The 23,449-nt window shown below is 39.3% G+C and overlaps 2 protein-coding genes across 3 annotated transcripts in view; one reads left to right on the forward strand and one right to left on the reverse strand.

Moving 5' to 3' along the window:
* The window catches only part of LOC112045911 (ataxin-2 homolog), a 53,511-nt gene that overhangs the window by 10,858 nt on the left and 19,204 nt on the right, over positions 1–23,449 (forward strand). For both annotated transcript variants that reach the window (XM_052883162.1, XM_052883163.1), the window contains exons 3-14: positions 7,795–7,975; positions 8,851–9,097; positions 10,288–10,450; positions 10,962–11,129; positions 12,012–12,217; positions 13,081–13,159; positions 13,700–13,783; positions 13,916–14,104; positions 14,500–14,733; positions 15,450–15,655; positions 16,057–16,201; positions 17,035–17,118. In XM_052883162.1, coding sequence (XP_052739122.1) covers positions 7,795–7,975; positions 8,851–9,097; positions 10,288–10,450; positions 10,962–11,129; positions 12,012–12,217; positions 13,081–13,159; positions 13,700–13,783; positions 13,916–14,104; positions 14,500–14,733; positions 15,450–15,655; positions 16,057–16,201; positions 17,035–17,118 — 1,986 coding nt within the window. The remainder of the gene's footprint in view (positions 1–7,794; positions 7,976–8,850; positions 9,098–10,287; positions 10,451–10,961; positions 11,130–12,011; positions 12,218–13,080; positions 13,160–13,699; positions 13,784–13,915; positions 14,105–14,499; positions 14,734–15,449; positions 15,656–16,056; positions 16,202–17,034; positions 17,119–23,449) is intronic.
* On the reverse strand, positions 20,158–22,441 carry LOC112045906 (retinol dehydrogenase 11-like). The gene is made up of 2 exons (XM_052883166.1): positions 22,340–22,441; positions 20,158–22,127 (listed from the first exon to the last, which is right to left on the reverse strand). The coding sequence occupies exon 2, from the start codon at positions 22,051–22,053 to the stop codon at positions 21,100–21,102; it is 954 nt and encodes a 317-aa protein (XP_052739126.1). The 5' UTR covers positions 22,054–22,127; positions 22,340–22,441; the 3' UTR covers positions 20,158–21,099.

The raw sequence follows: 23,449 nt of genomic DNA on the forward strand, positions 1-23,449 counted from the left end.
TTTGCTTAAATATGACCCATATTCCCATTACCAATAATCGGAAAAGTCTGTGGATACGACAATACTTGGTTCATCGGGGATCATCGAACCACCATCTCTCGGTGATGAGTCACCCCCTTCACCACTGAGCTATTGAAGCCTATGCTATGGTATGAGGTATGTTTGGTAATCAATTATGGAGTATATGGATTTAGAATGTAGGTGTCATGGGTCCAGACCTCAGACCAATTATTGTATAGGACCTGCCTCGCTAGACGTTACTTTTCTGTCAAAGTATATGATCAACGATCTAATGCGATTATAAAAACTGTCTCTATAGTATCGATGTTAAATAGTTGTAATCGTGTTCGTCGGTTAAAGAGCTCCGTAAAAATACGTTTTTGTGTAATTGAATTGTTCAAAAAACGTGCAAAAACTTCTAGTTTAGTAAAAGATATATACCAAATCGAAGCTCGTTTTTTTTTAGAAAATGACAGACAATTTTGTTCGTGACTGTGAGTGCGATACAGATCCTTCTATAATTGGTCTGAGGTCCAGACACATGATGAGGTATTATTTCGAGAAATTTCATGTCCACAGTTGCAAGTCACTTAGCTTCGCGATAACCCGCGCGGTTTGATGACACCGCTAAACTTCTAAATTTATGGGTCCCTAAAAAAAGAGTTCCCCCGAAGCTAAGGGCATGGCCAGCGAAGACATGATACCCCTGGAAAATATCCTGCTACTTCCAAGACCACCAAGGTTCTAGAGTCCATAATTGACTGCCAAACTTTCCTATGGTAGGAGCATTGGTTGACAAACTCAACCTTCATATAGTGCGGTAGGTCTGGCCTACCTCGCTCTTCAACGTTACAACATCCCCGACTTTATAATTTTTCATCGATAACGTTATCTGTACTTGTGCCGTTTGTTTAGGAAGTATGCAACAGTACATTTAGTTTAATGCTAAAACATATTCATCACTAGTTGATTGCCGCTAATTTGCACGCGTCAATTTAGTAAATATCCTTTTCAGCTTTCCGGGTTAAGACGTACGTATGTTATTCCAGATTACGAGTATAATCAATCTCTCTAACTTATTCAATGAATTTCTTCAAATTCCATTCCTGCTGGTCAGTTTTTTTACGCGATATAGTAACAAATCCATACAAACTTCCACCTTTAGGGATAATCCACTACCTGGTTTTAATAATTCTTTCACCTATGGCAAGCCATATCATTAGCGAGTAACATAGGCTATACTTTGTCCCCGTATTATTACCACGGGAACGGAAACTACAAGTGTGAATACGCGTGGCGTCTACTATAGTGTTAAATATATGTTACACTTCAACGGCAGGTATTCAACCATTTCGATGAGCAGTATATTAAAATTACCTTCGCCTCTAACGCCATCCACACACGATCAAGTCAACCAAGTCTGCAGCATGCTATGGGATGTGAAAGTAAAAAAAATATATCGAAACCATAGTCATAAACTATTTTAAGATATTTTTCACTTTCACATCCCTAAGCGCGCTGCAGACTTGATGGTGAACTTGCTCGTGTGTGTCTGACATTACGTCCACTCTACAAAACTATGCATCCGTACCATTTACGTGCCGCAGAAAACAGTTACATTACATTGTAGATGCGTTCGTAATTATTCAAATTCACACTGCAATTTCAACCGTATTTAACCTATCTTAAAGTTACATATTACGTTTAAAACGTATGTGTTCCAAGCAATTCCTAGAAGCGATACGGCTGAAAGCGACTAACTAGCCGAGCAGTAGGTGAAGTGCCTTACATTGATTGTTGTGTGACGTCATTCCGTTTATAGTGAAAAAATACTTTATTATTATCAGCCTCAGACCAATGGGGATGATGACTAAAGTGTTTATCAGATAGCATGACTACGGAAGCCTCCCACCAGTCAGACCTGCACCAAGTAAGAAAAACTCAATCGGCCCAGCCGGGGATCGAAACCAGGACCTCCGTCATTTGAATCCACCGCGCATACTCTACAGTCCACACACTACGCTACGGAGGCCGTCAAAAGCCTATTATGGTTTTGACGTGGCATCGTGTATAATTCACGTTAGACGCATACACTTACTTATAACTTTAACACTCGAATGGTGTAAGTTATTGCTTCCCACAAGGCGTCAGGTTAGCGAATGTTAAGTTAAACAAAAAACCCGTCACCAGGATTCGGTTACTACGAGTGTAATAATGTAAAGGCATGGTGCAACTGTGAGAGAATAGGGATGATGACTAGGTTTTAATATATTGATTTTTATGATACATTTGGGTAAATAAGGTCAATGTTAACTAATTAAAGAAAAAGCAAAGATTGACAGAATATTTGCAAAATAAATAAGATACATATAAGATACATAGAACATTTCAAAATCTATAAAAAATCTTTTATCGTTATTAGATGAAAATCGTGGGTTTTCATTCATCGCTACACGCCCCCCGGCCCGCGCGAACCATTAGGAGGGTTACTAACGAATTTACCAAGCGTGAAGAGAAATATATAATTAATATATATAATTAAATATATAATTAACACTGAAAGATTTTTTCAAATCGGACCAGTAGTTCCTGAGATTACCGCGTTCAATCAAACAAACAAACAAACAAACTCTTCAGCTTTATAATATTAGTATAGATTAGGTTTAGAATAGAAATATAGAGTTCACCTTTACTTGTACAGAATTCATCCGTTGTAGATAGTTAAGATTTGAAGTTTGGATATCGTTTTTAGGATTATACTGTATATTCTTAGCAATTGTGCGAACAAATAAGTACCTAATTAAAGTGTGTTATAGCCTACAATTATAATATAATTAGCAGTAATCGCTTGTGTGCTGTGTGTCGGTACGACGACCATTACTATTCGCTTAGGAAATTGAAAGTCTAGACTAAGATTAATTACCTATATTATTTCGCAATATAGTTTCTTTGAAAAGTGGTGTGTGAATTGTGTCTCTCCAGCTCAGTTTGTTATGCCAGCCAAGTCCCAGGTTCGACTCTAGGCTAGAGTTTTTATATATTATAAATTATATAGGCCTCTATAGCTAAATCGTTTAAGAGATCATTGTAAAATGGTCATGGCTCATGACCGAAAGGTCCTGGCTTCTATTTTACCCCGAATTAGTTGGATAAATCTGATATGAAACGGAATTCCTGAATATATTTACGAATATGTCCAACGTGCTTCAAGGTGTCAAAATCAGGTTTCACAAATCCTGAGGGAACCATGGATTACCTACTTCTTAATGACTTCCTTCGGCGCTACAAGTGGGTCTTGGCGTCATCAATCACTTTTCTCCATTCATCTCTTTTCGTGACTTTTTTTCCACGTGTTACCCCGTCGTCCTCTACTATTTATCTAATGACATTCAAAATCTAACAAAAATATGCACATGAATTTTCACCATTTATATGATTTTCGGGGCCTGAAATCTTCAATGTTAACTTTAATATTATTTTATTATAAAATATAAAACTTTATTTAATGGCATTAGACGGTCCTTAAGTGTTAGTTATAATTAGTTTTCCATTATATTTTTATCGCTTCATAAGTTTTCAGTAAGTACGCGTCACAATATATTGACGTTATCGCTGTCAGGTGTCAATAACCTTTCTTTGTTCGTTTTGAAATTTCGTCACACATTACCTGCATCTATTATCTTACGATTGGTCTGTCTATAAGAGATTAATTAAGACGCGATAGCCTAGGCATTAAGAGCGTTCCTTAGTAAGGGTACTGAGTTCGAATCCCGAAGGCACTTGTAACTTGCATAGTAGGTAAATATCACATGCTTTGATATAATCCGTGCAAGTTACCAACAGTAGGTACTCGTTTGGTGCAGATTTATACATTTATATTTATATTTATTCTCTAGTAAATAAAATAATTGTCATACCTCGGTCATTTAATTTCCTTCAAGTCTGGCACAGAAAAAGAAATAGATAGAAGAATAAAAAACACATGGAATAAATACTGGGCCATGAAGGAAGTTTTCAAGGGAAACTTACACACAAAATTAAAAACAAAAGCAATGGACATTTGCCTTACACCTTGTTTGACATACGCAGCCCAAACCTGGCCAATAAATAAAAACACCCTGGACAAAGTGAGCAAATGCCAAAGGGGCATGGAGCGTAGTTTTTTGAAACTAAAATTAAGGGACAGAGTTAAAAACGAAGTCATCAGGAAAAGAACCCAAGCTAAAGATGCTGCTCGACATGTTCTCCGCCTTAAATGGAAATGGGCAGGCCACATACAAAGAACATCAGACGATAGATGGTCCCAAATTGTTACAAACTGGTACCTACGAGACTCAAAACGCAAACGGGGTAGACCATTAAGAAGGTGGAGTGACGATATAGTCTGGGTTGCAGGTAAAACATGGCAACGAACAGCCAGAGACAGAATACAATGGCTACAATTGGAGGAGGCTTTCACTGCTTTATGCAGTCCTTACAAAAAAGAATAATGAAATGAAAAATTAACATTACTAACATAATATATAAAAATTAGATAATATCAACTAACCTACTAACAATCTATAAAACTTGTAAACCTTAATAATTATTTTCAAAAAAATGTCTGTAATTGTAAGGAAATAAAGCTATTTTTATTTTTTATTTTATTTATTTATTTAAATAAAATAATTTGACAGCCTCAGTGGCGCAGTGGATTTACAAGACGAAGGTCCTGGATTCGATCCCTGGCTGGGCCGAGGTTTTCTTAATTGGTCTTGCTCACCAGGTCTCGCTGGTGGGAGGCTACGACCGTGACTAGTTACCACCCTTCCGGCAAAGACGTACCGCCAGAGACATGAATAGCTACATAAAAAATTTAATTTTAAAATATTTTTTACGAAACAATTCAATAGTTTTTACGAAATAGAGTAACAAACATCCGTAAACACCTTTGTCATGTCTGATGCTTACTGTAGTCTAAAACGTTGTGCATGTCACTTATGTATTATATGATTTTATATGACACAGTAGTGAAACTGGGGTAGGCGCTATACACACATTGTAAAATATGGAAAATTCCTTTTTCAATTCCAGTTAGTTTTTTCCAGTTTCTTCATAATGAGCCCTCGGGGTAGGCAGTGCATTTTCCCATCTATGTGTATATACTACGTGGTTCCGCCCGCGCGCAGACAGACCGCACCCTTACGGCCGTACGTAGAGCAACGCACCCGTTACCCGCTAGACGTTTCGTATTAAACTTTATGCCCGCCTTGAATACAAACACTCGTATTTTTGCGCTCTTTAGCCTTTTTTAATGACCCTGTACAGGGTATAGGCCTCCACGCTCTTATACGAGAGGGGTAATCGGAGGTCAGACAGTCCTTGCCTTACGACGACGACCTCCGTGGCGCAGTGGTAAGCGTGGTGGATTTACAAGACGAAGGTCCTGGGTTCGATCCCCGGCTGGGTCGATTGAAGTTTTCTTAATTAGTCCAGGTCTGACTGGTGGGAGGCTTCGGCCGTGGCTAGTTACCACCCTACCAACAAAGACGTACCGCCATGCGATTTACCGTTACGGTTACGGTACGATGTCGTAGAAACCGAAAGGACTGTGGATTTCATCGTACTCCTAACAAGTTAGCCCGCTTTCATCTCAGATTGCATCATCACTTACCATAGGGCGAGATTGGCTAACTTGTAGAGAATAAAAAAAAACGTCCACTGGCATACATACATATGCCTCTTGCATGGACCTCCAAGCATAACGGTCTCGAGCCGCCAGTATCCAGCGGCTCCAGACAGTCCATGCTGCTACAGTTCGGGTTTTTTTAAGAATAGAATGCTTGCCATATCTTTTCATTACGACCAATATTCCCATTCCCCTCCTACTAATCGGGAAAGACTGTATTAGGAATGGGTACGACAATAGTCTTAACGGGGCGGGGATCGAACCACCACCCCTCGGTGATGAGTCCGACCGCTCTTACCTATTGAGGCTCTTGAGGTAGGAGCTAAGGTTTGGTATTACATCACTTGGACTTAGGGTGATATAGTAACTAGCGGTCATTATCAGAAGCTCATAACAATTGAAAATTTCTTGGAAGAAAGTAACTCAATATTCCATGCTAGATTTTTTTTTCAGCCTATAGAGTTGGTTTGTCTCAACCAGGACTCGAACCAAGTATTCGTATAATGCGTAGTCGTATCAACTAATCGCTGGACGAACGAAGCGGTATATTACGGATACGGATAGTAACAAAATGTAAAAACCTACAGTAAACTCTATAATCATACAGGAAAGTGCCATTAGATAATTTTGCCGCTAAACAGCATTGCTTTGTTATTTTGAGAGGAATTGCTACTGTTCATAATACCCATGACACTAGAGATATATATTCCTATTTACTAACTACCTAGTGGAAGGTTGCTGTTATCTTTTTCATTTTTATCGTTCTCTTGGCAGAATGGTCGTGGTTGCAGCGATGAGCCTCGCCTTCTGTGCAATGATCCAGTTGCTGTTAAAAGTCCTCATTCGAGTTTAAAAAGCGATACGTTAAAAAAACCCAGCGTTTGCCCTTTTATTTACGTTCTTAATTTAATTCATGGTCTATTTCCAACGCCCAAATTTGAAAATGGAACACAGCTCGATAAAAAAGCGTCGTGTTTTAAAAACGCTGTCGTGTGAACATGTATACTTGGGAATGCATTTGTTGTATTTTAACGCTTTTTTAACGTCCGTTAAAAAAACTTTGTACAAAAGTTCAAAGTATTGCATAACTTTTTATCCCATCTGCATCAATTGAAGTCAAGTTAGAGGGTTGTGAGATGACAAAAAAAGGTTTTTATAAACAAATAAACAAATGCTTTTCATGATTAAACGTTTGAGCGTCAAGCATGTTTATGAACACTTGACGAAGTTTTAAGCGACACTTAAATACTTTTCTCGAGTTTGCCATAAACTTGAAGTGGCTATTAATAGGGTGTTGTACAAAAACTTAAGAAATACTCATATTGTAAATGATCAATCAGTTTTAAAATTGTATTCTGGTTTCTGAACTTGGTAAATACGTAAAATAAGAACCACCAGTCTTCCCAAACACTGACTTTAAAACAGGTAACGAAAAACAATTGATAATAGAGCGAAAAGTTGACCAAAGTTATCCAAATGTATTTTAACCAGGTTTTGTTTTCAATTACACAATGAGTTCAGGTATGTTTTCAATTATACAATTAAAATTACAGGCGACATTAACGTCAAACATCTCCGTTTCGTTGCCATGAGACGAAGAAGAGAGATATATCTTCGATTTCGTCGCTATTGGTTGACAATATAATCTCGTCTGGAGAGTAGAATATATAGGCCTTCTAATGACAATACCTTGGCGAACTAACTCTGTGTTGCAGTCGGAATATTCTTATACGGGTAAAAAAATTATCATTTATCATAAACTGATACTGCGGCCAAGATTCCTTTCTCGTGGTGGTAGGTAACCAAATAGTTTGCCTTTCAGGACATTATATTTCCCATTCCCATAAATATTGTTTAATCTCGAAATTTTTGGTAAATGAATTATTTGATTAACTAGCGGACCCGGTCAAGCTTCGCTTTTATCCATTCCTTATCCCTATTACTTACTCCCTACACCTACCCTTCCTTACCTACCTAAGCTACTCCTACCCTAAAAGAAATACTATCCGTAAAATTCATCATCGTTCTTCAAGGAATATTAAAAAAAAAAGAATTAGCTAAATTGGTACAGCTGTTCTCGATTTAGAGATACATTTTTACATTATAGATATATATTTTGTTGTCAGGTTGTATTAGAAGTGGCGCACCGCGTAGACCAAGAGGGCGTGGTGGCAGTGGAGTCAGTGGTGGAGAAGCTGATCTTCAAGCCGCAGGACATAGTCTCCATCCGAGCGAAGGACTCGGACCTGGAGTACGCCACACACGACGTGTTTCAGACTGATAGCGCTATATCTAACAAGTTTAACGGTGAGACTGGCACCTCTAGTCACTTTAACAACCCATATCCGGCTTACTGCTGAGCTCGAGTCTTCTCTCAGAATGAGAGGGGATAGGCCAATAGTCCACCACGCTGGCCCAATACGGATTGGTAGACTTCACATACACTGAGAATTAAGAACATTATGGTATGCAGGTTTCCTCATGATGTTTTCGTCCACCGTTTGAGACACGTGATAATAAAGTTGTCTATAAAATCAAATCGGACAATCCGTTTTTGCGAGACTTACAGATTGATTATTTTTTGCATATTACTTGGTACTTTTTCAATAAAACCAGGAATGTTGTTACAAGGAGAAACTATCATCAGAGAAGAACAAAAGATTCTTAATTTCAGGATCCTGTAAATATACACCCAAATACTATTTACCACTCTATGTAGAGACATACTTGTACTGCAAATAATATGGTGGTCTTGTATGATGGTAGAAAAAATTTGCACCTGTTTCCAGATAAATGACTACTATTTTATGTATGTCATCCCTTAATATCTACTGAGGTAGCATACAAGGACTTACTTGTCGTTAAATGAAAAAAAATGGAAACACGGAAATGATAAATCATAAACAGCATTACATTGTTATATTACAGGCTACTTATATATCTAATGTTAAATAGTGATGAACTAAAAAAAGGTATAAACCTGGCTGAGTTTGTTGTGGGCTCTTCTCGGACCAAGGCGCCTTTGGAACCCTCGTAACTTTAATTTTAAGTTTTGGAATGATTTCTATCACCATTATCTTAAGTTTAATATTGTTACTTGACGTTTCGAAAGAGCTTGTAAAGTAAGCCTATTTGAAATAAATGAATTTCGACTTTGACTTTGACTTATTCCAATATTCCAGGTAACGGTAGATCAGTAGAGGACAGGCTACTGGAGCCGTGGGACGGGTGCGAGCCGGAGGCCGACGCGCCGTCCCTGAACGGCGACGTGCGGCTCGACGACCTGGAGCTGGACCACCGCGCCAACGGCTGGGACGCCAACGACATGTTCCGCAAGAACGAGGAGGTGTACGGCGTCCACAGCACGTACGACCACTCGCTCGCCGGCTACACGCTGCCGCTGCAGAGGAAGGACACGCAGGACTATAGGTGACGCATCCCACTTCTGACACTTGCCACCATCATTATCAACCCATATTCGGCTCACTGCTGAGCTCGAGCCTCCTCTCAGAATGAGAGGATTTAGGCCAATAGTCCACCACGCTGGCCCAATGCGGATTGGCAGACTTCACACACATAGAGAATTAAGAAAATTCTCTGGTATGCAGGTTTCCTCACGATGTTTTTCTTCGCCGTTTGAGACACAATATCATGTCTTAAAATGCACACAACTGAAAAGTTGGAAGTACATGTCCCGGACTGGATTTGAACCCACACCCTCCGGAATCGGAGGCAGAGGTCATATATCCATTGGGCTATCACGGCTCGGCTTGCCGCTATAACTTAAGTAAACCCTAACCCTAACGCCTATTTGTTGCGCTTGTAATTTTTACCCGATTGCAAGAAGCATATAATTGAAATTATTTTTATAAAATTTATGATTGAAATGATGATATATGATAATTATCTTTTGGATAAGTCATTGACCTCTTATAATAATAATAATAAAAGGACGCACAATCATGTAGAAAATTTCACTTAGAAACTGGCAAATTTTGCTTTGACAGTTTTAGAATTATTGGTAAAGAAATTTATACCTAAAGGCCTTTAAATACAGTATAATATTTAATAAAATCCCAAATTCAGTGCAAATTCAACCTTAGGTATTGAGTTTAAGGTTGAATTTGCAAATGTGACTACTTGAATTAAGTGCCAAGAAGTTGTGTTTGGCACTCATTGAGTGGGGACGTTTTTTGGTCGCTGATTGTGCATCCACTTTTTAATACGTTCGCTGCGGCACTGATTTTTCTGTACTTTCCCCTGGTGCGCTACGAGGTTTTTTGACCTTATACTAAAACTTTCTGTGGCTTCCTTTTTTGGCTTCAATATAATATAGTTAATGGAATTTAATTTTGATAATGCTAAATAAATAACCAACTGATCTATGTTTGAAAGCGTACGTCAGCGGATTCGTTTGTTTAGAGTATAAAAGGAAAAAGAAAATACGAGGTCAAACAACCCCATACCGCACTGAATTAAAGAAGTTTTGCACATATTTTTGATGATGGTAAATAAAAAAATCTACACGAAGTCAATTGACCTCGTTCAGCAGCGAATAGGAGATCGATGGGATAATTACTAAAAAAATGTATCTAATGTAACATTGTTTCGTCGAGCAGGGACGCAGAGGCGAAAGCGGAGGAGATAGCGGCTGAGATAGAGAGCACGCCGTCGTACAAGGCGCGCATCGAGCTGGAGAACGGCGACGAGGAGGAGAGGTTCGCGGCCGTGGTGCGCGACTCCGGCAAATACGTCATACCCAGCAGGAGGAAGAACATGCAGGTGAGCAATATCACAATAATCACACTAACAAAAACTTTAGACCGACTGAAGGAAGACTTCTTTTTAAAAAAATAAAATAATCCATGAAAGAGAAACTTTAAAAAAATAGATAAGTGTGTAAATGTCATAGAAAACTTAATTTCAAAATTATGTATTTAATAATTTTTTCCAAACATCAAAAACGCTGTCGTCAATTTTGTGACGTCACATGTCAATAACGTATCGCGTCTGTGTCACAAACGGGTGTCTACGGCGCGTTTATTTATTATTAACTTATAATTTTGTCAAACACTCTGTTTGGTTAAGGTTTAGTTTTTACGTGACGTCATGAAACCATAAAATATAGACCATCATGGCTGACAGCGTTTTGGCACTTATTGTCAAAAAAATATTTAAAAATTGATTTCAAAAAAATAAGATAATTTGTTTCAATCAAGTAGAATGATAAATAATGAACAATTTAAAAATGTGTTTAAGCCTAGCCTTTCAACAATGTTGTTGTTTATTGCAGACTGGTAAACTAGTGAAACCTACAAACAACAACGGCGGGGGCGCGTCGCCGAGCGGCGGCGTGGCGAAGCCCCCGGCCTTCGCGCACGCGCCGCCCAAGGACAAGGAGCACCGCCCGCCGCGGCATCACCTCACGCCGCCCTCGGACCGGAGGCCTGAGGAACCGCCGGTACGAACTAACTTTTGTCCAACCGTTTGTCCAGGTTCTTTGTTTCTGAAACTGCTGAATCTATTTTATGTGCACCTTTCAATAGAAGAAGAAATTATTGAGCATCATGTACGAGTCATTATCATCATCATTATCAAGCCATATTCGGCTCACTGCTGAGCTCGAGTCTCCTCTCAGAATGAGAGGGGTTTGGCCAATAGTCCATTCTGGCCCAATCAGAGAATCTATACTAATATTATAAAGCTGAAGAGTTTGTTTGTTTGATTGAACGCGCTAATCTCAGGAACTACTGGTTCGATTTGAAAAATTCTTTCAGTGTTAGATAGCCCATTTAACGAGGAAGGCTATAGGCTATATGTTATCCCCATACTCCTACGGAAACGGGAACCACGAGGGTGAAACCGTGCGGCGTCAGCTAGTTAAGAATATTCTGTGGCATGCAGGTTTCCTCACGATGTTTTACATGTACGCTTTTTTAATTCCCCTAAAATCCAAAGCTCCCGCGTGAATTTCACGCTTGACAAGGAACTTCCTTTCTCGTGCGTGAAATTCACGCGAAAACTTCGGCTGGTCTGTACTATTACAAAGTAATATTACTGGTCTGTAATATTACAAAGAGGAAAGATTTGATTGTTTGTTTGTGTATTTGCATTGAAAAAGATCCGAAATTATTGAACCTATTTAAAAAAAAATTTTCACTGTTGGAAAGCTACACTATCTTCAGGTAATAATTATTATAGGCTATATTTTATCCTCGTTCTACGAAAACGCCGTTAGTTTTTAACGTCTATAGGGTAAACTAAAGTTGGTTGTTCTAGATATTAGTTATGTGTGTGGATTGTGCATTGTGCAACACATACAAATGAAACACATGTATTCTAGGTGCAGAGTCCAGTGTCCACAAACGCGCCGCCCAGCGTGCCCAACCCGGGCCCGCCCAGCAACCCGGGCGCGGGCGCGGGCCCCGCCGGCGGCAAGAGCTACGCGGCGCAGGCAGCCGGCTACCACTCGCCGCACGCGCCGCCCTTCCCGCACCACGCGCATCCGCACGCGCACGCGCCGCACCCACCGCACGCGCCGCACGCACAGTCAGTACACATTCGTATCGTTGCGTATTTATGTGCCTTACGTTCAGAGTGAACTTGTACTGTAGGCTTTGACCATTAATAACAGGACCTTGCCTTGTTAACCGTTACCCCTCTGGCAAAAATCAAAAATCAATGATCTAACGCGTTTATAAAAACTGTAGCTATAGAATCGATGTTTCATTGTTGTAATCGTTTTCGTCGTGTAAAGAGCTCCCTTAAAATGTCGGTTTGTGTAGTTGAATGACATAAAAAACGACCAAAAACTTGTAATTTAAAACTTGTGTGTTAAATATTTTCGATGTGTGAGTTTACCGCGTCCCCCTCAAAAAACGACAAACATTTTTGTTGGTGAATTTGGGTGCGAAACAGGTCCATAGTCTAAATAGTCAAAGACTGTGGGCGATAGTCGTCTCTTCCGGGGAGACATTTGCACACACCGCACTTACATTCAGCACTCTAACACAACTGTCGCTCGTATCTACACCTGCAATTTAAACACCTTAATGCAAGGATGGACACCTTAACCTTGGTCGCTAACTGTGGCACTCATAAAATGGCTCAGTCACTTGGAGGGCAATGGAGCGAGCTACACTTGGAGTTTTTCTGTGTGATCGAATGAGGAATGAGAATGAGAGAAGATTGATATACAAGCGTATCAAAATATCATCATATAGAAAACGAGCAAAGATGGAAATACTTAATAAAACGTCGCATGACATGCGACGTGCCCTGTGATAAATTACAGCCTCTGCTTACTTACTTGTAATCCTCGCCTATGGCTTGAGCCAGCAATCACCTCGGCTGTAATTTTCAACTCGCCGCACTTATACCATAATGTACTATTATTATTTGTTTGGTAACAGAGTGCCGAGCGGGAAGCTAAACGGAGAGCCTCGAGTGGCGCCACTGCCGCGGCAGGGGTTTCCACCACATCACCACCACGTACGTGACGTCATATTGTTTTTTTTTTTTGAAGAATTTGTTCTAGTCGTTTGGCCGTCAATCTATATATATAATTATAATAAATATGTAGAGAGGTCAATTCTATACATGCAATATATTTCGAAAATAACTATCAGCGGGTGATTAGTGATCGATACTGATGCCAAAAATGGAATCAGTAAAATTTTTGTCAGTCTGTCTGTATGTTCGTTATAGAAACAAAAACTACTCGACGGATTTTATCGAAACCTGAAACAATTATTCTTCACACTCCTGGCAGGTTATAGTATATTATAACCTTGCAGGTTATAATATACTATAACCTGGCAGGTTATAATTATTAGGAGTGTGAAGTATGAAGGAGTATTATAGATCAATAGGAGCAGAGCAATGAAGGGAAATGTTGGGAAAACGGGAGAAGTTACTCAATCTTTTTAAGCTTCCGTCGCGTGGTAGGGTAGGAGTAGGTTAGGGGTAGGGTAGGAGTAGTTTTGACTTAGACTTTATAAAATTAACATAATGATTTGTATGTACACACAGAACCCCCCGCCGGGGGTGGAGCACGCGCGACCGCCGCGACATCACGCACCGCCGCCGGAGCCGCGCCGGCAGGACGAGGTTCAGGTCGGCCTTTTTTTTTATTTTTTACAAGTAATCAAAGCCAAAGTCCCCTGTGTTATTGGCGGAATCCCTCAGCCGTAAAGAACAAATATATGTAAAGAGATATTAATAATAATGACATATTTTAATGTACAGGAGCTACGCAAATTCGGACAGGAGTTCAAACTAGTATCCTCGCCAGCGCCGTCCGCACCGCCGCCGCAAGTTCCGCCGCCGCAGCCGCAGCAGCAGCCGCAGCCGCAGCCTCAACCGCAACCCCAGCCTCAACCACAATCTCAACCGCAACCACAGTCCCAGCCACCCGTCGTCTCAGTACCGCCCCCGGTATGATGATACAAATTGTCTTTGTGTAATTTTTTTATTAATGGATCATGTGTGTTACAAAACTTTAAATATGTAATAAAATCATCACATCGACATCGATATAGTCACCCTCGCTACTCATAGTTTTCATATAACCAACAAATAAAAAAAACTAAACAGTTTTTGCAAAGTTAATCGACTACTATAGTGTAGACATAAGCTTCGCTTCCATTGTTGTTCTTGTTCATTGTTTTAACTTGATACAATCTGAGGTTCAAACGCCAACTCGGCTCACTTCAGAACTTTGTGGAAGCTAGTAGTGTATTTGAGGCTTTAATTTTCCACGATTAATGGTTTTCTTTGAATATTATTTTCATGTAAATAATGTATGTACACGTTGTGCTTCTGTCGAACAGCAACAGACGTCCGGGACGTCGAGTCCGCCCGAAGTGTCCGCGAACGTGGGCGCGCCGTCGTCCCCGCCCAAGCGCGAGCGCGTGCACAAGCCGCACGCGCCGCACCCGCACGCGCCGCACCCGCACGCGCACGCGCCGCACCCGCACCCGCACGCGCCGCACGACAGCGCGCCGCCGCCCGCGCCCGTGCCGCTGTCTACCCCGGCGCCGCCGCCGCCGTCCGCTCACCATAAGGTTTGTAATCAACTCTTTTAGCCATCTCACTTATCGGTTCTCTCTCTATAATCGCTAACGTTTCGAAAACTAACCCTTAGAGTGCTTTGACACTCACCTTTTTAGTCTGTGCAATGAGCATCTGTCACTTGCTCAACGCGGCACTCAGTGGACTGACCGATGTCAACAGATCATTTATTGGCTCCCCACAATTGACGAGTTAACATATGGTACACTGATGTATAAGATAAAAAATAAAACCAAAATAATACAAAAAAGAAAAACTTAAAACTACGAATAGCATGTATGATATAATTGGCCAGTTGGTCACGTGACTTAATATTGGTCAATGTCATTCCCGTATTGTTTTTAAATTTCAAAGCATGACGATTGTCAAAATCAATAGATGATGATATGTAACATCTAAAGCTAAGCAACTGTTGTTTCATTTTAAATTATCTCTAGCTCACCGCTTTGCTGGCGAAGGTTTTTCTATCTCTGGGAACCGATATTTTTTTTTTCTTTATAAACGAAACGATTAAACATCACATGGTAGGGAGAAAAACCTGGACCCTGGAACTTGTAATCCGGATGTAAGCTAAAAGGATCCTTCTAAGATGCATGAAGATTCACATTGATTTCTCATGTTGTCCCCGATAACACAAAAGCATACAATTAATGTTATCCCTCATAACACAAAAGAATTTACATAAGATACATGATACATTTGTCCGCAGCCCCCGCCCGTGCCGAAGCCCGAGGAGCCCGCCGCGGAGGAGCGCTCGCCGGCGTCCAGCTCGCCGCCGTCGTCCGCGTCGCCCGGCGTGGAGCGCGCCGTGGCCGTGGCGCTCAAGAAGAGCACGCTCAACCCCAACGCCAAGGAGTTCAGCCCCAGCGCTAAGCCCTTCACCCCCAGGAGCCCCACCACGCCCAGCCACAGCAGGTACTGTACCCACCAGCTCACCTGCTTGGAATGCCTCATACACAAAAGAGGATCTGTAGCCATGTGTCTTTTTACAACTGTTTGAAATTGAAAAAATGTTTGGGAATGACATTCACTATATACAGGTCACGCGATCAAGTTGTAGATCGGATCTGTCGTTCCCATATATTTACTGATTTTCGTAACGTTAGTGTTTGTAGAAAGAGAACCGACGTGCCACATGGCTAAGGTCCCGTTCTCAATGGGGCCATTTCAGTTTATAGTCAAGCGACTAATCACTGATGGATGTTACTAAAGACAAAAAAATGGTTATGGAGTGATGTGTTTTTAAAGATTTATAATAAGGATATAGATTATATTTTGAATGTTCTGTATTCAAGTGTCTTAATTATCTTCTCTAGACCACACACACCGGGCACGCCGGTGGGCGTAGGCGCGGGTGGCGTGGGAGTGGGCAGCATGGGCGTGGGCATGGGCATCGGCGGCGTCAACGTCATGGGCGCTGGCGTCAGTTACGTGCCCGCGCCGCCGCCGCCGCCGCACATGGTGAGTATTACTTGCTTTTATTCACAAAATTTAATATGAGTTTTTTTTTTATTGACAAGTTAGCCCTTGACTGCAATCTCACCTCATGTAAGTGATGATGCAGTCTAAGATGGAAGCGGGCTAACTTGTTAGGAGGAGGATGAAAATCCACACTCCTTTCGGTTTCTACACGACATCGTACCGGAACGCTAAATCGCTTGGCGGTACGTCTTTGCCGAAGCCTCCCACCAGCCAGACCTGGAACAATTAAGAAAATCTCAATCTGCCCAGCTGGGGATTGAATCCAGGACCTCCGTCTTGTAAATCCACCGCGCATACCACTGTGCCACGGAGGCCGTCAAAGTTTCAATTTAATCCCCTTCAGTTCCTTAATCATTGAATACTTCATATGACTCGGCTCGAAATAAGTTCAGTTTCAGTCAAGCCTTACATAATTATAATAAACCACACATAAATTAAAGTTATTATAATTATTTCGTTCATTCATTATTTTTTAATTTTTTATCGGAGACATCACTTTCAGAGGTTTGACTTATAATATTTAACTTTGATGTATTTCATAGCCTGACCCAGTAGAGCTATGACAAGTTGAACAAGTTTTTATACCTTGGCGATGATTCGAATTCATCTCAATCTTTCTCTATCTATATTACTGTATTAGACAGAGAAATAACGACGAATTCAATTTGTAAAAACATAGTCACTTTAGTTACGCTACAGGACTCAAAATCACTGTGCTCTTATGAAGCTTAAGCAAATCACTAGACCAATGAGACACTTTTACTAAAAATACCTTTAAAAGCTATGTCTGAAGGTTGATAATTGCTTGACAGATGACCGCAGTACCTTACGCGATGCTGACAGCGGCGGCCGCGGCGGCACAACAGCCTCCCGCCTACATACCGCATCCCCACCCCGTAAGTATACGTGATTTTATTATTCTTCTCTTTGTATTTTATTTATATATGTATATCAATCTTATACACTATGTTACGGATGCTCATGTAACTATACTAAAGCCATACTCGAGGAGTACTGTTTACTAACAAACAAATTAGAAATGAGGGTAGAAAACGGATGTCATTTCATAACTTTTTTATTTTAAATTATAAATTGTTGTTTTATAAAATATTATTCAAAATATAGTAATTTTATCTAATTGTTTTAAGCTTATTAATCAAAATTATTTTTATTAATTTTAGAACAAGTTAATTATAATTATTATTAGGTGGAAAATGACTAGTGATTTATACCCTCATTTTTAATTTGTTTGTTGGTAAACAGTACTCCTCCAGTATGGCTTTAGTATAAATTATTATTAATGCCACGTAAACCAAGCGAAAGCCTGCGCTAAAACTGGATATGTCAACGGTCCTATTTTACAAAAGGGAATGCCCATCCCAGCCCTGGCCTACCCTAACCACCCCGCAATTTACTTATATCTACAAAAAAATCTTAATAATTCTACTTTAATAATGAAATTATTACTTTATAAAAAAAAGTTTGCTACAAATGTTTTACGACATCTCCTCTTTAATTTGTCCCCAAAAGAGACTAGTAAAGATCGTTAATCATACGTCCTGAGTTTTGTTCGTTTTCTTGTTTATTAAGCTTGTTGGTAACAGAAAAAACAAAAACAGCTTCAAATGATACTACGCCGCTTTGGTACTGGCGAATATTTTGAGCAAGAAGAATAATAAAAAATGTATTTTTCTTCAAAAAACATGCTTTTACTAAGGCGATTATTTAATCAGATCCTTATTTATACATATACATTACTAGCTGACGCCGCGCGGAATCACCCGCGTGGTTCCCATTCCCGTAGGAATACGGGGATAAAATATAGCCTATAGCCTTCCTCGATAAATGGGTTATCTAATACTTAAAGAATTTTTCAAATCAGACCAGTAGTTTCTGAGATTAGCGCGTTCAATCAAACAAACAAACAAACAAACTCTTCAGCTTTATAATATTAGTGTAGAAGTATAGATATTATCATCTCCATTTACTTTTATACCTTAGTTCCCGGGGCCGACGTGGTATTGGCCGGTGGGCATTCCCCTTTAGTTGTACCACTGACGGCTTCTGTGCGCTTCAAATCGCTTAATTTGGCGGTAGATTATAGCCAGTAGTATATTTTAGTACCCTAACTTATCTCTCTTCTGCTCTTTGTATCAGCTCGTCTGACGCAGTACAGTCATAATTATTTCTACCGCTGCGAAGCATTGCTGTGTTCTTGTTGAAGAGTATGATTGTCGGTTGAAATAATTAGAGAACTCAAATTAAGCCACATATGGTTTATTTTTTAGCCTATTATTTGACGCAGGGTAATACAATATACAACGTGTTCCTAACATGTTTTGTCAACCTTGCTCTATTGAAATGATTTTCAACTTAACTGATATAATGAGACATTTGTCGATGAATAGCAGCGAAATTGATGAATGAATTACTCGATGGCTTAGAAGATTCCTTTTATTTTGAAAGTATTTAAATTGTTAATGTATGTCAAATATTACTAAAAATATATATATATATATTGATATATTTCACACGTCTGTTAGTATACCGCGACTTCGCAGGTACCGTAGATTTTTCCAGGATGAAAAGTAGTCTGTTTTAATCCAGAGTAATATCTATTTCCATTCTAAATTTTAGCAGAATCGGTTCAGTAGTGTTGGCGTTAAAGAGTAACAGACAACCATAAAACTTTCGCGTTCATAATATTAGTAGGATGTAATGTGTGCAAATCGATATTGACGCATCCGGGTGGTCAGATGGAGGTGGGGTGCGAGTGCAGGCAGTACGCGCCGCCGTTTCTCGTGCTGGACAAGCGCGAGCGGGACGCGGTGAGCGACAGCGGGCGCGCGACACCATACTGATGCTACTCTCTCATTTGTATTTTACTGACTGTGCAACATAATTAAATATATTTAAATAGTATTAGAGTCTCTACAAACAGACAAACTTAACGTTTCTATAGTTTTTGTTAACTGAGCCCACTGAATAAACAAATGAACTATGTAATTTGATATGACTGTGACTGACCGACATGAGAATTTTTAACCAGTGCTATGGTATCATAATCCTATTGTAGTAATTCTTTCACTCAAGGAAAGCTACGTTATAAGCCAACTATTATAGAACAACCTAATGAGTTGCATTATCGGCGAGCACTGACAAATGGGTCAGAAATAGCACGCAAAAAAATAATAGAGACCTACAAAACAATCTGCGACAGCACAAGAAATTTCCTCTACCATAATTGTTTTTATATCTTAAAACAAAAGCCTCCTCTCTCTCTTATAGAAAAGTTAGATTTGACCTAAGAAGAAGTAGAATCTCGTTTAGAAAATTATTATAAAATATATAGAGAGTAGCATTCATTATTGTGTGTGACTTGCAGCCCTGAGTGTGTTTGTGTTTCCACCACTGTCTCCCATTAATACGTTTGAGTTTTGGTGCGTTTGTCTCATAACCTGCCTGTGATTACGCTATTTATACGTGGCTAGTTTCAACATTAAAAAAAACATTTTAAATTACATAAAAACTACAATAACAAAAATAATAGGGATGATGACAGTTTTTTAAATTGTATATAAATTAAGAGTATGCTAATAGTAAAGCAATTTTGTGAAAGTAACAGGGTATCTGCGATCATTACTTTCGGAGCTACAGGGATTTAAAGGGTCAGATTTGCGGCGCTGCCGCGGATCCCTGAAAAACGCCCCATACAAAATGGCACACACTTATGACGTCGTAGGCAATTAATGATCGTTAGATTTGTATGGGCGTTTAAACAAAATTACCAATATCTTTGTTATTTGTGCGTTTATGCTTATAGTTCATATATAAAAAATGTCACATTTAATGTAAGGAAGCTATAACTGTATGAATTTTCATCTAATTACGATAAAATATTTTTAATAGAATTTGAACTTTTATAATCTTATTTATTTTGTAAATATCCAGTCAATCTTTGCTTTTTATGTATAAATTAGTTAACATTGATCTTATCTACCCGAATGTATCATTAAAATCAATAATTTCAAACCTTGTCATCATCCCCATTGCAACAATTTTTTTGAAGTCAAATTAAGTCCACTGTAAAATCTGTCAGTTTTTTAACACATTGTAAGTAAGATACCAAATGCAACCAATTAATGCATTTGTTTTTATAGTGCTACTCCAGAGATTCATCAGTTCAACTCAGTAGAATCTGTTGTTTTTTTTCCATTTAGGGATGTTGAATTAAAAAAAAAAGTATTTTGTCTACATCATCTTACTTGTACAGCTAATCGCTAAGAGTGTTTATCATTGACACTAATGTGTTTCTTTGCAAAACTAATATTCGTTGTTGCAGTGAATATTGCTAGATCCTGTTTTGAGTGTGCCTATAAATAATCTAACCCTAGCACATAAGTTAAAAATAATACACGGGAGAATGCTTGAACATGTTCTATTCCTTTTCGAGGCCTTCTTCCAGAATTATTAACATTCTTCAAGACAAAAATTCTTTAGTTCATAAGTCGTTGACAAGTCATGCCATTTCACCATAAAGTTTTATATGTGGCATCAAAAATAAAGTCTTTAGCCTTTTGCCGATAGTGTGCTAACTAGCCATGGCCGAAGCTTGCCAGCAGAGAAGACCTGAGACCAATTTTGAAAAGTTATAAAGCAAGGCTGCGCCGTATAGACATCACCATGACAGCCTATAGTTTGAAAAAAGTGTACCTACACTAAATTATTATATTCGTAACATCATACTGCGGCCCATATATATCGTGCATGAGACCACAGACCTCATCTCGTGTCATTTACGCAATGTTATCGGGAAGTTATTACAAATTATTTAACAAAAACCATTAAACCTTCAATATAAAACTATATTATGTAATCTAGCCCAAACATCTTTTTATCTCGTCCGGCGTCAGTTTGACCAATTCCTGCGATACCTCCCACAACTTTGCGGCGGCAACTTCGTCCTCGGCCTTGTAAGACGCCCTCGCCTCTTGGCAATCCTCGAAATACTTGCCAGTCATCTGATCGCATTCGTACGATACTGCCAAATAAACGGACGTCTGGGCCCCTTCTTCGGGCGTCTTGAAAAACGAGTACAACATGAGACTTCGGATCTTTTCCAAAAATGTGGAACTCCTGTACAGAGACGTGTTCACTTGCCCTGGATTTAAAGAATTTACATCCACGCCGGTTCCGTACAACCGTCTTGCTAATTCTTTGCTGAATATTACATTATACAATTTGCTGTTGGCATACGATTGGATGTATCCATATTTCTCACTGTTAATGTTCTCCACGGTCCCGAACTTGTGCCACGAAGATGAGACCACGACTACGCGACTCGGCGCCGCCTTTTTAAGCATCGGTATCAGTAGCACTGTCAACAAGAACGGTCCATAATAATTTATTTGCAAATCTTTAAGAATGCCGTCTTCGGTTTTTTCTCTCGTCGTACAAATAGCTCCAGCATTGTTGATTAACACGTCCAATTTCGCTTCGGATTCTTCTAATGCTGCAACAAACTTTCGGACTGACTCCAGCGAGGTCAAATCTAAATGTATGAAGCGTACCCTTTTGTTGTTGGTTCTTCTTATTATTCTTCGGACAGCTTTCTCGCCTTTTTCGTTGTTTCGACAAGCTATGATCAGCTTCGCCCCCCTCCTAGCTAATTCCAAAGCTGTTTCGAAGCCAATACCACCGCTAGCACCGGTGACCACTACCACTTTGCCACTCATGACCGTGTCCGCGTAACATTTCCCTGTGGATAGTTTGTTGAATAACTTTATAGAGAAAAGCACCACCACTGTCCAGATTATTAGAAACATCCACATGTTATCAGCTAAATGTTTTTTTTTATTTTTTAAAAAACAACACTTCCACTTTTTCTCAAGTCTTCAGGTAAAACCTGTAACAAAATACTAACTTTTATTCAAGGCTTAGTGCAATTTCAATTGATGTAAAATGCTGTTTAAATTTCTAGGATGCTACGCATAACTAAGGGTCACAATCTTATAAAAATCGCACCCCCAACTGAATTCATACATTGCATTAGGACGCTAAATTGCACTTCTTACTATAGTAATTTTTCAAAACAAAACTACAAAATGTTGAACATACCGAAAAACTATTGAATTGCCTTAATTTATTTGCACTGATAAAAATCTCGACACTTTTATATCGTCTCTACTCACGCGTAGCGTTCGGCTATTTTAATACGACTATCAGACTGTTAATATTAAAGATTATTAGCTAGCTCTTTGTACCGTGGTTTTGTCCACCGATTTATTATTTATAAACTCTAGCCCATATATTAACATAGATGTAAATTTATTAAATCTAGTGCTCACTTTCTAATTTATGTGCGAAATTAATTATGTGTGTGATAAGTTTGGATAACTTGTTTCAATAATATGATTCCGTCTCATTAAATGAGGGTTCTGCATACGGAACTAATGGATTTATAAAAAAGGCAGTTTCCTAATACGATGCGTGATTTTTCGTGTAATATAATTATACTTCTCAGAATACCTTGGCCTTGAATTTTATTAGTTTGTTTTGTCAGTTTTGCCATTATATACCAAATCTAAATCGTTTCGAAGACTTACATATAGTCAATTGATACTAACCTTTGATCATTCGCACATTAACCAGTGCATCATTTTGAAAACAACGTTGAAGTACATAACTGGGTTTAGTCTGCTTGTTAGCACTTTTGTCTGCCAATCGTGACTCGACGTGACGTTTCTCGTGAGATCCTATGAATATGAAGACAAGTAAAACGGATTTCCTTCAAGAAATTATCATAACAGTAATCTAAAATTGAAAAGTTTCCGATATTTAAGTGCACGTCCTCTGAGACCACTTTATGGATGGTCTTTGTCATCGTCTCTTACTTGGTAAGAGACGATGACGATTTTTTTTTAAATATGACCAATATTCCCATTCCCCTCTAACTAGTCGGGAAAGACTGTGCTAGGAGTGGGTACGACAATAGACCAACGGGGCGGGGATCGTACCCACCCCTTGGTGATGAGTCCGACCGCTGTAACCGTTGAGCTATTGAGGCTATAAATACATTGACAAGAACAAAAATAATAATAGTCCTTAAGCCCGCCTTCCCGTGTATAAGCTCTAAATCTAATAAAGTTATTTAAACGTGTAAAATTGACCTTAAATTTAGCACGGAATTTCAAATAGGATTATGATTTAACATAATCTTTATAGATA

Source organism: Bicyclus anynana, chromosome 8 (genome assembly GCF_947172395.1).
Source record: "Bicyclus anynana chromosome 8, ilBicAnyn1.1, whole genome shotgun sequence".
Lineage (NCBI taxonomy): Eukaryota > Metazoa > Arthropoda > Insecta > Lepidoptera > Nymphalidae > Bicyclus > Bicyclus anynana.

Excerpts from the sequence above, each read along its gene's own strand:
- LOC112045906 (XM_052883166.1), bottom strand. The coding sequence starts at position 22,053 with ATGTGGATGTTTCTAATAATCTGGACAGTGGTGGTGCTTTTCTCTATA.